Source organism: Sminthopsis crassicaudata, chromosome 6 (assembly GCF_048593235.1).
Source record: "Sminthopsis crassicaudata isolate SCR6 chromosome 6, ASM4859323v1, whole genome shotgun sequence".
Taxonomy (NCBI): Eukaryota; Metazoa; Chordata; class Mammalia; order Dasyuromorphia; family Dasyuridae; genus Sminthopsis; species Sminthopsis crassicaudata.
In genome coordinates this window covers 158,791,765-158,806,938 of record NC_133622.1, presented here as the reverse complement: position 1 = coordinate 158,806,938, position 15,174 = coordinate 158,791,765, and the positions used below count along the sequence as shown (strand labels likewise).

General features: G+C 39.3%; 1 protein-coding gene and 1 long non-coding RNA gene across 2 annotated transcripts in view; one reads left to right on the top strand and one right to left on the bottom strand.

The window, feature by feature from the left end:
• LOC141548014 (uncharacterized) overlaps positions 1 to 15,174 on the bottom strand; it is a 50,479-nt gene that overhangs the window by 1,936 nt on the left and 33,369 nt on the right. Inside the window, exon 2 of the long non-coding RNA XR_012483722.1 lies at positions 380 to 545. This is a non-coding gene — a long non-coding RNA (uncharacterized LOC141548014). The remainder of the gene's footprint in view (positions 1 to 379; positions 546 to 15,174) is intronic.
• FRAS1 (Fraser extracellular matrix complex subunit 1) overlaps positions 1 to 15,174 on the top strand; it is a 488,324-nt gene that overhangs the window by 450,036 nt on the left and 23,114 nt on the right. Inside the window, exons 60-65 of the mRNA XM_074276760.1 lie at positions 348 to 548; positions 1,905 to 2,092; positions 4,704 to 4,979; positions 6,721 to 6,953; positions 11,100 to 11,260; positions 12,404 to 12,618. Of these exons, the coding sequence (XP_074132861.1) occupies positions 348 to 548; positions 1,905 to 2,092; positions 4,704 to 4,979; positions 6,721 to 6,953; positions 11,100 to 11,260; positions 12,404 to 12,618 (1,274 nt within the window). The remainder of the gene's footprint in view (positions 1 to 347; positions 549 to 1,904; positions 2,093 to 4,703; positions 4,980 to 6,720; positions 6,954 to 11,099; positions 11,261 to 12,403; positions 12,619 to 15,174) is intronic.

Sequence of the window (15,174 nt, the reverse complement as noted above, 5' to 3'; positions counted from 1 at the left end):
GCCAAAAGAAAGCATTAGGAATACATGATAGTTGTTAGGAAATATTTGAAAAGCTTTCGTGTGGAAAATTCTTTTTGATATCTTAGGGGAGAAGCAGGAAGAATGAATGAGAATTGGGAAGAGTGAATATAGACTCAATGTTGGGGAAAGGTTCCTGACTACAGAACTATCCCAAAGAAGGGTGGGCTGTGATGGGAAGTAATGGATTTTCTTTTATTGGAGGTTGTCAAGCAGAGACTGGCATGTTAGTGGGATGGAGATAGAAAAATCATGTGAACATGATTTGAATTCAGTGATCTTCCAGTTTTGAGATGTGATTCTTTTTACCCCAAACTTGTTGTTTTTAGCTCCAACTATTGAATTTGAAGAGGCTGCATACCAAGTCCGGGAACCTGCTGGGCCAGACGCTCTTGCAATTCTGAACATCAAAGTAATCCGGAGAGGAGACCAGAATAGGACTTCCAGGGTCCGCTGCAGTACTCGAGATGGTTCTGCCCAGTCTGGTGTGGATTATTACCCAAAGAGCCGTGTCTTGAAATTCAGTCCTGGTAATGAAAAAGAAACTCCAAGATAGGGGATTTATTCATTGGAAAAGCATATATTTGGCATTGGAAGAAGGGATTAAGTAAAGGAAGGAAATTGGGAGAAGTTATATCTAAAAAGCATTTGTATGTGCAGAAAATTTTTAATAGTTATTTAACAAAAATAATGAGTAAGGGTTTTTTAAAGTCCATTGCATTAAAACATTTCTCATTCTCTCTACATATATATGTGTATGTATGTACGTATGTATATGTGTATCTATCTATATACACACGCACAGAGCATGTTTTAATGTTCAGTAATTGTTCAATAAAATTATACTTAGTCAAAATTGTATATTTGCAAGTACACATACATGTGTACATACCCACATAAACACATGCGTATGTGTGTGCGCACACATTTAATTTTATATATATATACAAAATGTTGGTCCAGTGTATAATTTCATGATCATATAATTTTAGTGAACAATAAAAGAACACACACAGCATCCACTCATTTGTTGTCCTCTAGGGTTTACAAAGAAATATGAGCTATGATGTTAGAAGCTATCACATTGCAGGTTTTCTACACACTATTTATCACAGAAGACAAAGACAGAGACTGAAGCTGAAGGAAGGGTAAGAATGGGTAAGATCAAGGTAGAAAGCATGATAGCCCAACTGTTATATGTTTGTGTACATGTATATATATGTATATATAGCAACAGCTATAACTGGCCAGATTAACTGGTTTAAAATTACTCATTAGGATCATTTAATAAAGAGGATTGGATATTTTCCACTTGGTGTCAGTGCTGCCAAAATTTGTAGAGCAGTAGGAATGGGCACCAGAGCTATAGAGAAGCTTCAGTAATCCTTCTTATCAAGATAAAGCAAGGTTTAGAGGAAAGGAAGATCTTGCTTTGCCTTGAAATAGAAATATTCCTTTCTAAGTCTTGAGCTAGAACTACTGTGAGGGTCCTACAACATCACCCAGTTTTTCTTTTGGGATAGTCTAACCTTGTAGCTCATAGAGTTGATGCTCTTCAGGGGACGGATGTGAGTATGTATTTTAGTAAAAGAGAGAAAGAATTAAATGAAGACATGTCGCCAGGGTAGAATCTATTTCGAGTCATAGATTTTTATTACATCCAACTATCATCAGAAAAGCCTCATTAATCCTCATATGGTGTTGAATAATACATCTGCAGGTGAATGTTCCCGAGCTTCTACCACAATGGAATTTTGTCTGTCAAATGGATTCTGTTCATTTTAAATAGCAGTAAGGCAATTAGCAAAAAGGCAAGTGTGTATAAAACAGCTCACCACAGAACCATCTCAGGTCTTTCCAACCTTATCTTTGCTTCCATGGTACAGGTGTGGACCACATCCTGTTTAAAGTAGAGATTCTGTCTAATGAAGATCGGGAATGGCACGAGTCCTTCTCCTTGGTCCTTGGCCCTGATGACCCAGTGGAAGCAGTCCTTGGTGAGATAACCACCGCAACAGTGACAATCCTGGACCAGGAGGCTGCCGGGAGTCTCATATTACCTGCACCACCCATTGTAAGTGACTCAACAGAAAGAAAGCACTCTTTCCTAGAGGAATACCTGGAGGAAGGGAGACCTTAGAAGGTGAAAGCCCTTTGAGTTACTGCAGAAGTCAGTGGAGCCTTCTGTTTGATAAAAGTAAAAGGGGAAAGAATCTTGGTGACATGTGAAAATGGGAAGTAAAAGGTAGTGCAGCAGATAGAGCATTGACTCTGGAGGTAAGAGAACCTGATTTCAAATATGGCCTCAGCTACTTACTACCTGTGTGAAAGTCACTTAACCTTGATTGCCCCCCACCCCAAAAACGAAGATAAGATTAGAAGATACTTTCTGGATATTACCCTACAGATTTATAAAGACTCACAGAACTTCCTGTTTGTAAAGTATATTTCTAACTTAGGACTGAACATGATAAGTGAACAGGGTGAAACTGGAACTAGTGAAGGGATGCTATGAAAATCTTGGCATTTAATGAAGAAATGTGGGAGAAAATCCTACTTCTTCAATTAACTTAAATTTAGTAAATTTATCAACAAGTATTTATTTCGTCCCTACTCTGTACAAGGCTAGGTGCTGGGTTTACAAAAACAAAAAGGAAATAGTCCCTACTCTCAGCAAGCTTACATTTTGTCTTCACTTCACAGCTCCTCAGGTTTTAGCACTATAATTAGTAGAGAAAGTGGCACTCTATGTCAAGTGGAAGAAATTTCCTTACCAGAGCAAATTTGGTTCAAAAACCCATTAAAATTATTAACTCCATCAGAAACAAGAATAAGTCATAAGAAATAACTTTTCTTGCACTCTGAATTTCTTTATCAGGATAATATGAATCAGTAGAACATTATTATAATAGTTATTTAGAGAATTGATGTGGATTTTTTTTCCTCATTCCATGGCAGGAAGGAGAGAAGGAAGAAAGTGGAATAAACTGGGATGGGTGGGGGGAGAGACAGAGACAGAGAAACAGGAGAGAGAGAGAGAGAGAGAGAGAGAGAGAGAGAGAGAGGAGAGAGAGAGAGAGAGAGAGAGAGAGAGAGAGAGAGAGAGAGAGAGACAGAGACAGAGAAACAGGAGAGAGAGAGAGAGAGAGAGAGAGAGAGAGAGAGAGAGAGAGAGAGAGAGAAGGGAGGGAGACAGAGAGAGAGAGAGAGACAGAGAGAGAGAGAGAGAGAGAGAGAGAGAGAGAGAGAGAGAGAGAGAGAGAGAGACAGAGAGAGAGACAGAGAGAGAGAGAGAGACAGAGGGAGGGAGGAAGAAAGAAATAGGAGAAAGAACTTGAGATGACTGCCCTTTGCTCTTGGTATAAAGGAGAGTTGTTAAGTGAAATCAGTAATTTTCTTTTTTTCTTTTTTATTTCTTTATTTATTATTATTTTTATAATATTATCCCTTGTATTCATTTTTCCAAATTATCCCCTCCCTCCCTCTACTCCCTCCCCCCGATGACAGGCAATCCCATACATTTTACATGTGTTACAATATAACCTAGATACAATACATGTGTGTAAATACCATTTTCTTGTTGCACATTAAATATTAGATTCCGAAGGTATAAGTAACCTGGGTAGATAGACAGTAGTGCTAACAATTTACATTCACTTCCCAGTGTTCCTTCTCTGGATGTAGTTATTTCTGTCCATCATTGATCAACTGGAAGTGAGTTGGATCTTCTTTATGTTGAAGATATCCACTTCCATCAGAATACTTCTTCATACAGCATTGAAGTGTACAGCAGAGATCAGTAATTTTCTTTGTCATTTTCTTTTTCTTTACCTCTGTTGTCACCAGCACAAAGACTTGAAGCCTTGCAGTACTAGGTGCTTAACCAATATTTAGTTCTGTCTTCTTGCCATTCCTTAAACATAGCACTCAAACTCCCATTCTCATTCCCTCCAGCTATCTCCAGATATCCAGAATGTACTCTCTTTTTATCTCCTTTCCTTAATATCCTTGTTCTCTTCTAGCTTTCTACTTTCTACTATGTAAAACCTTTTCTGATCCCTCTTTCCCAGCTGATCTCTTCTCTCATAGTTTCCTTATATTTATTTTGTATGTGCTTATATGTGCAAAACCAGTTATTTATTATGGTATATTTCTGTATTCTTATTTCTAATGGAGCTGATCATTTAATGGTTTTTGCATTATTGTTTTGTTTGGGGGGGGATTTTTGGACTGGGCTTGTGATATCATTTACCTAGTGCCTGGTGAGGGAATTCCTTCCACTCATGTAAATTGCCACCTTTTCTACTTACTTACAGTCTTAGAGAGCTGCCTGTGGAGCTGACAAGTTAAGTAATTTGCCCAGAGTCACACAGCCAGTATGTGTCCTAGGCTGGATTTTAATAAAGGTCTTCCTGACTCTGAATCTAGCCCTCTCTCCACTACTTGATGGATAATTTAATAATTGGTTTACAAATGTGAAAAGGCTCAAGTTCAGATACATTTCATCACCTATTGTTCTGTGTTCTTTTCTCAGGGTTGCCTCTTTTCACAGATTCCATTAGGTTTCAAAGTTAGGCTGAGGCTACAACAATGTCATTTATGCGATGCTTGTGGGAGGGAAGGTCCAGCTCTCAGCCCTGCTGCTTGAGCTTCCCTGAAGCTTTATTGCTTTCATTATTCTGCAGGTAGTCATGCTTGCCGACTATGACCATGTAGAAGAAGTGACCAAGGAAGGAGTCAAAAAATCTCCCTCCCCAGGGTACCCACTGGTCTGCGTCACCCCTTGTGACCCTCATTTCCCCAAGTATTCCATTATGAAGGAACGGTGTGTGGAGGCTGGCATCAATCAAACCTCGGTGCGTTTTAGCTGGGAAGTAGCAACGCCCACAGATGGCAACGGGGCAAGATCTCCCTTTGAGACCATCACCGACAACACACCCTTTACCAGTGTCAACCACATGGTATGTATGACGGCCATGACAGAATGAGTAAGCATAGACTTGCTTCCATTTTTCCTTTGGAAAGCTCTGAGATAAGTTTGCTTAATTTTGTCAGTTGTAGCTGATTCCATGTGACCTCATGAATAATAACACTAATACTCTACATAAGGTTTTCTCTGCAAAAATACTGGAGTGGGGTTGCCATTTTCTTCTCAAGGCAGAGATTTAGTGATTTTCTTAAAGTCCAACTGAGTCATTAGCTGAAATAAGGTACCTAGATTAAATTCTGTCCCACATAGTATGAGGGATTAAACACAAGCATGTGTATACAGTCTTTTATTTACTTTTCTTCCCATTTAATCAATTTGCATTACTGAATATCTACTGGGAGCCTTTTCCATTTTAGAAAGCATGGAAAATAAAAAAGAAGGGTAAAATAGTGTCATTGTGGGGAAAGCAAGACTAGTCGGGTAAGCAAAAGGGATGATTTCCTTACATTAATGAAACATGGTCTTTTCTGTCACTTTCTCTCAAAAAGCAAGCTAAAAGAAATAGGTAGCAGTTCAGAGAACACTATGCTTGTTGAACCAAAAAAATACCTTTGCGATTATCTTGATTTGGATCTAGCCTCCTCCAATACAAACAAAGGAAGCAGCAAGGTGGTGCAGTGGTCAGAGCACTGGGTCGAATCAGGAAACCCTGAATTCAGATTTGATTGCAGTTACTTTATTAGTTGTATGGTTTTGACCAAGTCAGTTAAACTCTGTTTGCCTCTGTTTCTTTATTTGTAAAATGATTATAGTAATAACACCAACCTCCCAGAATTGTGAGTTGCTACATAAATGTTATATTAAGACCTCTCCAGAGCTTTGATTTCCACCACTAGAGTGAGGAGATAATTTTTCCCCCATAAACTTAGCTACAGTTTGATCATTTTCTGATATTTCTTTCAATTTGTATCAGAATTTACATGCAGCACATTTCACATTTCTCTCTGCTCTCTAATAACTTTCAAAGGAGTTTAGACCTTCACCAAATTTGGTTCATTATTATGGGACAACAAATGGAATTTGTGGTTTAGTCTGCCATCTTGAAGCAAGGGAACGGCTGATCCTTTTTAAATGAACAAATCAATAGTCTTTAATGAATCTCAGCAAAGACTTTAAAATTTATAGCTCACAAAAAACCACAAGGTTTTTTTCTTCTTAAAACACAGATCCTAAGCATGAATTTGCTTTTAAAATATTTTGATACTTATGTTTCAGTGTAAATAATTGCCTTTATATAGGCAACTATATACATAAGGTTATATTGTACTATAATACAATATTATGTATAGTATGCATGATTATATATATAGCAACATCAAAGGGTCCAGGACACACAAAAAAGACATGTCCTGGAGTATGTTTGCCAAGAAGTTCAGGTACATCTAATAAAGTGATCTGATGGAAAAAAGGGAATCAGCAGCTACATCCTGAATTTCAGGGATAAACATTGTTCCCATTCCTGCAAGGTTTATAGTTAATATATCCGTGATAACAGTAGACTTTGGCCACTATCCTCTGTCACTGGAATGAAGCTTTAAGAAATTCTTATGTTGATCACAGTAGCTGAAATCACCAACTCTATCAATTCTAGGAGTCTCTGAAGTTAACAAAGATTAGCCAGGGTAAGACCTGCAACTACAGGGTATAGAGCTGGTTGTGATTTCAGCATAGTTCAGCACATCCGATTTAGCTTCTCTCTTGTTCTCTTACAGGTCCTGGACAGTATCTACTTCAGCAGGAGGTTCCATGTGCGCTGTGTGGCAAAGGCTGTGGACAAAGCGGGGCATTTGGGGACCCCCCTGAGAAGTAACATTGTTACCATAGGGACAGACAGTGCGATCTGTCACACCCCTGTTGTGGCTGGGACCGCCAGAGGCTTCCAAGCTCAGTCCTTCATTGCTACCCTGAAATACCTTGATGTCAAACATAAGGAGCATCCCAACAGGTCAGACCAATGTCACCTGATAAGTGCCATATGGATCAGGCGATGGTATTTGAGTTGAACTTTGAAAAGACTTAGAGATTCTAAGAAGCTGAGGAGATAAAAGAATCTCAGATAGGGAACAGCCCTGGAGTGAGCTTGGTGATGAGAGGGAAGGAGTGTCATGTGTGAGGAAGAGAATAAGTTTGGCTGGCCTGTATACTTTTATACTCCGAGGGATTTGTAGTACCAAGCCAGATGTTCTGATTCTAATACTTTCCTTTCTACTATGATGTTTCTCGGTACTGGAATTAGTCTAGGTACCAAAGACACTCAAACTCCGATCCATATTCCTAACTGAAGGAAAAAAAAACACGACTTTAGTGGTAGAGCATTGTCAGCAGCATCCTACGGCATTGTAGATATTTCAAGCCTACTTAAAGACAAAGCTTGTTCGTTCCTATTTTTAAAAAATTGGCATGTGTTCACTGCAAGATCTTCATGCCAATGGGTGGGCCTGTCGACTGATAAACTGCAAAAAATGAAAGAAAAGAGCCAAAGGAAAAGAAGGGTGGTGGCAATCAAGGAGGAACAAAGGGACTGTGGAGTTTTTGTTTTCATCTTACTTGAGAAAGATATCATTAAATAGTACAAAATCAAAAAATAAGTTTGCCTTCACCTTGTCTGATAACCAGTTGAATCAGATGTCTAAGCTATAGGAAATGCTAGGAGAGGGTACCCCAATATTATATTCCTTCCCTCTTTATCTAGTAGAGGTCTTCTCTCATCACCAGCCCTTGGCCCTTCTGCTTCCTAATGGTTGAAATGAAGAAAGGAGATGGGAATTTTTCCTCCCTAACTTCCTGCTATTCCATATAGTTTTATATCAATACCTCCCCAGGTCCACTAGTTTCTCAGTTAAGAATAAGAATGTAAACTTTGCCCAAACTTTTGGTGCCATTTTCTCCATGAAAGGTTAGAGAAAACCTCCAGAAGCCCCATCAGTTATGAAAATACCTACAGCCATGTATAACTTCCACCAAACACTGTTTATTCCTCCAGTTACTCAAAGTAGAAAAAGAAGAAGGATAAAGAGAAAAGATCCCAGCAACTATTCTATTAACATTGCTACCAGATGAAAAAGATAGGCTAAATCTAAAGTTTCTGCTGTTCTGAGGAATATGCTCAGATTTTGTATTTGGTCACAAAAACCAGTGACCAAAAATTAATATAAATTAATATAAAAAGACAATTTCCTTTTGATTCTCACTTATCTCAGAAAGCATTTTCTTAAAACAAAACAAACAAAAAAAAAAAAAACTGAGGCTGTGTCACCTCAGGCAAGTTACTTAACCCCAAATTGCCTCAGCAAAAATAAACAAACAAACAACAACTGAGGCAACTCTGCTGGAGAAAGGATCCAGAGTTTGAAGGCCTATAGTCTTACTCTGTGCTTTAATCTCTCCAAGACTGTTATTCCCTTATCCATGAAATGAGGGGTTACACCAGAAGGCCTCTGAGATTCCTTCAAAATCTAAAATTATAGTGTTTTATCCTCTTTGGGTTAGCCTATTGTACCACAGAATGGTAAATATTGTGCTGCACAGAATTAAACAGTTTTATGCAGTATTGTTCTGGGGAGCCTATTGAAGGAATGTTCATCTGTTTTCAAGAGCTTATAATCAAACCAATGACAAAATAAACAGTGAAAGTTTATTATAAACAGTTTGTTTGTAAACATGAGAAACAACAAGGAGATTAAAATCAAATGAGCTATGATCTAGTACAAATGCTGTGTTACAGAAGGAAATGGCAAACCATTTCATCATATTTGCCAAAGAAACTGTAAGTATGGCCACAAAGTGTCAGATATGACTGAAATGACAACAGCTACTATATGAAAATGCTCAAAGCCATGTCGTAGTGCCTGCAGCCTCTCCTTATCTCCCCAACAAAAACTAGGAAGAGCCCTAAAGCCTTCAATTCAAATGTTACCGGACAGCACCTCTTCTTATATTCATCCTCAGAATTCACATCACCTCAGTATGGCATATTGCTCATCCTTCATTTTCAAAGAGGACCAGCGATTTTATAGGTGACAATTTGTGCATGAATCGGATTCAAGTGAAAATTGTGCAAAGTTGTCAATCTCACTCTTCCTGAGTCTTTGACGTCCAGTGCTAGGACAGATGTCTAGGTGGCTGGTAATGGCCCAAGATGCAGTGAATGACTATGGGAGCTTCTCTGCTTGATCAAGCTCCAAAAGCTCCATAGAGCCTGCTTCAGCCACTTCCATGGATGTTAAAACAAATTATTCTCATCCAGCCATTCCACTGGGGAAAGCGTTCAGGTGTTTGGGGTAGACATCCTGTCTAACTCACCTACTGGTTCAAGACCTGTCAGTTTAGCTATTTGCTGAGATGGTTTACCAGACTATGGTCATTTCATATTTTATAGCTTCTCGGAGCCACAGGTTGGGTGAATCAGATGAACTCAAAATGTGGATAAATAGCCCTAAGTTGGTAGAGAGAAAGGAGCATTAGCAATCAGGTCACAGCTCAGCCCCCACACATGGCCTCTCCTACAACAAGACCCTGCCCCTCATGGGGGCTTTCCAATTCCAAATTTGTTCTGGCATAAATTAATGAATGGCTTTTTTGGACATTCCCTTATTCAGAGTGGAAACAATTCTCACACTGATCTCATCATTACCATATCTGGCTCACTCTTCCATTTCACCAAACATTATCTTTTCAAGTATCAGTCATCTTTCTCTGTGTTCTTTTGATAACTGTTCCCAGGCTAGTTCCTTCTCCTCTAAATTGACAAATGGTAGCTCTGGGGTTGTGCTTCAAGCTACTATAAAATATCCCCTTGGAATTCCAGGCACATACATTCCCTTTTGGCTTCTAGGAAATACTTGTTTTTCTTTTACATACTCTTGGCCACATGGCATCCTAACCTCCTGATGAAAGGAAGTGTTGATATTTATTTCATGAAAGTTGAAATAAGCCTTGAAGAACAGGGCATGGTATAGTAGAAAAGAAGTATGAGATCATTTCAGAAAGGGAGAAGAGGATGAGTAAAAGATCACCAGTTCTACCAGATGAACTATGTAGCAGAAGACTGAATTTACAATATAGGAGCTTGGTGGCATCCTAAAATTCATAGAGAACGACAGGGACAGGAAGAGGAAGAGGGGAGAGGAAGAGAGAAGGAAAGGGAGCAAAGGAGGAAAAGAAAGAGGGAGGAGGAGGGAGGGAGAGAGAAAGGGGGTAGAGAAAGGAGGAATGGACAGAGACAAAGAGGCGTAGATGGAAGAGAGAGTGGTAAAGAGGGAGGGAGGAAGGAAAGGAGAGAGATAGGGAGGGAAAAAAAGAGAAAGATGGAGAGAGGAAGGAAAACAGAGAAAGGCAGAGACAGAGAGTGATAGGGAGGGAGGAAAAGGGAGAGAGAAATAGAGGAAGGGGCAGAAAGAGGGAGGGAAGGAGGGAGGGAGAAAAGGAAAAAGACAGAGAGGGAGAAGGAAAAGGAGGAAAGGGAGAGGAAGGGGAGGGAAGGAGGGAGGGAAATAAAGAGAGGAAGAGACAAATGAACAAAACAGACTCATTATCATTATAACCCAGCCTCGTACAGTGGAAAGAGTGCTAGCTTTTGCTCATATGACCAGGGTTCAAATCCTACCTCTGATATTTGCCACCAAAAGGCTATCAGATATCAGGTAGATTCTGGAATCTTGGTTTTCTGCAAAATGAGAGAAGACTGAATGTTCACTTAGAGCTCTTCTAGCTCTCAGTCTTTGATGCTATAATGAATAGAATTCATATAATAATTTCAACTTATAGGGAAGAAAGTTCTTTCTAATAGGAAAGAAAAAATTTGAAATAATTTCATCCAATAAGGTTAAAAAAAAAACAACCAACCTTTGTATTTCATGGTGTTATAAATCCGGAGAGTTGAGAATTCTTAAAAAACAAAACAAAAAAAAATGAATTCCATATTATAGCCTTACCTTTATATATAAAACCCAGCTTTAAATATAGCTAGGGATCATTTTTGACAATAAGGGGAAAAAAAGGTGATTATGAGAAGTAAATCTGTTATGCTACTTGTTAACTATAACCAAGATAAACTTGGACTTCAGCCTAATCCATATTGATTCCTCCCCAGAATCCACATCTCAGTCCAGATCCCACACCAAGATGGCATGCTGCCTCTGATCTCCACAATGCCATTACACAATGTGCATTTTCTCTTATCGGAGTCCATCTACAGACATCAACACGTCTGCTCTAATCTCATCACCATTGGGGATCTGAAAGGTATCTCAGGTAAGCCTAGAGAATGCCAATATCCTGCTTGCTTGACTCAAGACTGAAGGCTAAATGCTAGAAGGGATTAAGCTTATTCTTCTTGGCTCCAGAAAAGAGAACTGTGTGTAAAAACTGGTGCTTTCCTACAGATATATCCTACAGATATAGACTAGATGTAAGAAAGAAAGTTCTTAACAATATGAGTTATCGGTAATTGAGGAGGCTACCCTGGAAGACCATGTATTGCTTACCCTTCACTAAAGTCTTCAAAAGCTGATGGCAGCACAGTGTAGAGAAAGAACACTAGGCCTGCAGTCAATAAGATCTGAGTTCAAATATGGCCTTAGGCCATTTAACTTTGGTCTGTCTCAGTTTTTCCAACTGTAAAATGGGAAGAATAATAGCATCTGCTTCCTAGGGTTGTTGTGCTGTTGTTATGAAGATAAAATGAGATTATAATTACAAAACATTAAGTATCGTGCCTGGTATGCAGTAGGTGCTTAATAAATACTTGTTTCCTTCCTTTCTGATAGTTATGATGTCATAAAGCCATTTTTGTTCAAATTTGACTAGAGGATATCTTTTCTATTCAGTAAATTCTGAGTTTTCTTTAATGTATTCAAAATTATAAAAGTTGATGTAAAAAAGGGTATTTTTCTTGTTTGTTATACTATTGGGTTTTTTTCTTTAAAAAATTCAATGTTTAAAAATTTGAGAATTACTGCATGAATGCATTTCCTCTGCCATCATTTTGTTGCCTAGTAACTGAGTCATGAGGCATAACATCACACATCTGACCTGTTAGGGTGGGCAGCTGGATGTTAGGAGACAATTTTTTTTAAAACTTTTTTTCTTTTTGCATATCCGGCTACCAATTTTGATGCCTTCTACCCAAGCTTATTTCTTCCCAGCTTCCTGCTGTCTCTTAGAGGATTAAATGAGCCAATCCAGTGTTTATTTTGGCAGCAAGCGCTGCATTTAACACATGGCAATGGGCACTTAACAAGGCTTGCATATCATTATCTCAGTACTTTTGAAGTACTCACATTGTGCTATTAATAGTCACCCAGATAGAGGAGGAAAGACTTGAGCGGTCCCTTATGACACCGTTGCTTAATAAAGCTCCCTTGGATCAGTGAAAACCCCTTTTCTTGTCCCCAGAAGCAGGATTCTTGGATGAAGTCATCTATGACAACATTGCCCTGGGCCCGGGCTACGACCGTCCTTACCAGTTTGATCCCACAGTGAGGGAGGCCAAGACCATCCAGCTCTACAAACACTTGAACCTGAAGAGCTGCACCTGGACATTTGATGCTTATTATGACATGACTGAACTGATTGATGTCTGTGGGGGATCTGTAACCGCCGACTTCCAGGTGTGCTTCCACTGTTCCCTCCCTGTCCTCTCGTTTTCTCTCCACACCCATCTTTTCAGACAAAAATCCAGGTCTGATGATAAGGCACCTAAATTAGCACCTTACACGCTTCAGGTACTTTGGCTCCTTCTTCACTGGCTGAATAATAGTCCCTTGCTGGTAATGCATATGGGAACATCACTTATAAAATGAACCAGTGCTACCAAATAAAGTAGATGGATAAGTTGTTGCCATCATTTCTTATGTTTCATAAAATGTTTGAAAGGCAGTGTGGTGCATGGATACAGAGTTCACCTTGGAGTGAAGAAGAACTGAGTATGAATTTTGTGATGATAGAAGGACAGAGATAAGAAGATAGGGAGGGAGGGAGGAAGGAAAGGCAAGGATAGATTTTCTGAATCCGGAGCAGTAAAATGTAGGAATGAGTGTTAGACCAAGATTCAGGTTTGCCATTTGGTTATCACTATAGCAGCCTAGACTACAATTTCCTCAACTTTAAATGAGTGGGACTAACTGAGATAATCTATAAGCTCTCTTTCGGGTCCCATAAGTCTGAGTTTCTTGGACAAAGGCAATCAATGGTCCTCCCCTCCTAAAAGAAGACCAGAAAAGGCAGTCTCTAATCCAGTACACAAAGTTACAGAATCTGAGAGTTGGCCACGATTTCAGTGGTCCCACACCCTTGAATACATCATCCCTGTAGCACACCTGGTCAGCCTCTGCTAAAGATCTCCAAGGAGGAGGAACCTACTATCTCTCAAGCCAGCTTTCCTTCTGTAGGACCCCTATTGTTAGAAAAAAGGAAGGTTTTCTCAACATTGAACCAATATTTGGCCTTTTTAGCAACTTCCATATAAAAAAATTCTTTACTTAGGCTTTCCTCCCTTCTCTGAAACGTTCTTCGTCTCTTCCTCGCTCCCTTCTTCCTTTCCTTCCTCTCTCTCCCCCTCCCTCCTCCCTTCCTTCTTATCTCCCTCCATTCCTCCCTTCTTTCTTCCCTCCCTTTGCTTCCTTCTTCTCTTCTTTTATCCCTCCCTCACTCCTTCCTTCTTCCTTTCTTCCCTCTCTTCTTCCTTCCCTCCTTTTTCTCTTCCTCCCTCCATCCTTCCTTCTTTTCTTTTTCTCTTCCCCCCTCTTTCCCTTCTTTCTTCCTTCTTTCCCTTCCTTCTTCATTCCTTCCTTTCCTTCTTCCCTTTCCCTTTCCCCTTCTCCTTCTCCCTTTCCCTTTCTCTCTCCTTCTCTTTCTCTTTCTCCCCCTTTCCTTTCCTTTCCATTGGCTTCATTTAAAGCAGTAGCTCTGCATGAAGCCTTTTCTGGTCCTCTAGCTACCAATGCCTCCTTCATATATTATCTTTTATTTATTTTGTGTGTGTATATATGTGTGGGTGTACCTCTCTGTGTGCATATGTATATATTATACAGAATGGGGCACACAATAAGTGTTTGATAAATGCTTTTTGAATGATTATAGGTCATACTCTCATTCAGAAAATTGATACTCTATATCAACCAAGTGTTATAGAGAGAGAATGGTTACAGCACATCATTTTCCATGTTGCTAAATCTCCTATCCCAGAGGCCCTCTCAGTGGTGCCATAATGCACAGAGTGCCAGATGGGAATCCAAATTTTGCCTTTCTCACTATCTCTGTGATCCTGAGCAAGTCACTTAAGTTTCAGTTTCCTCAACTATAAAATGAGCGTATAATATAATCTACCTCACAGGGTTGTTGTGAAGATTGAATGATATATTTATATAGAGATTAGCACAGTGCCTGACACATAGTAGGTGTTTAATAAATATTTAGCCACTTCCTCCAAGTAAAGGGAAAAAACCACCATACACATTTGTGCATCATATAATCATATTTATCTGGCAATTTTTGGCCAGAATTTACAGAGTACTTACAATTTACAGCATACTTTCCTGCCAGTTCTATGAGATCAAAAGAACAAATGTCAATCCCCATCTTATAGATGAAGAAACTGAAACCTGAATCAAATGACTTGCACAGCCAGAATCATGGAATTAAGAAGCGGCACATTCTGGTCATTAGCGTAACTCTCCCGGCTCCAAGATCACTATACTATGGTGACTCAATATTATCATTGTCTGTCATTTATTAATTGACGTCATAAGCTATTCTTGTTGGTCATAGCTCCTGCTAAACCATCATCTTATCGTCTCCCTCGGTGCCTAGCCCAGTGCTTTGTCCAAAGCAGGCACTTAATAAGTACTCTAAATTAAATTAATTTGACAATAATATGCTTTATAGACATAAGTCCAAGTCATAGAAGAGGGGTCTCATATAAAGAAAGGCACACGATGTCCTTGATCCTGAGGAGCTTGGTCCAGTGGGGGAAAGACCTAGTTGGTTCATGTGAGGGAGATTATCTCCAAGGTATCCTAGAACAGAGTAATTAGAATGAGTTTTTTAAATGTGTTATTTGCTTCTCAGTAAGAATTCACACTTTTCACCTAGACTTTGGGCAGCACGTAGAGGAACTACACAATAATCATTTAGGAAAAGTATCTTTAATTAGAATAAAACATTTT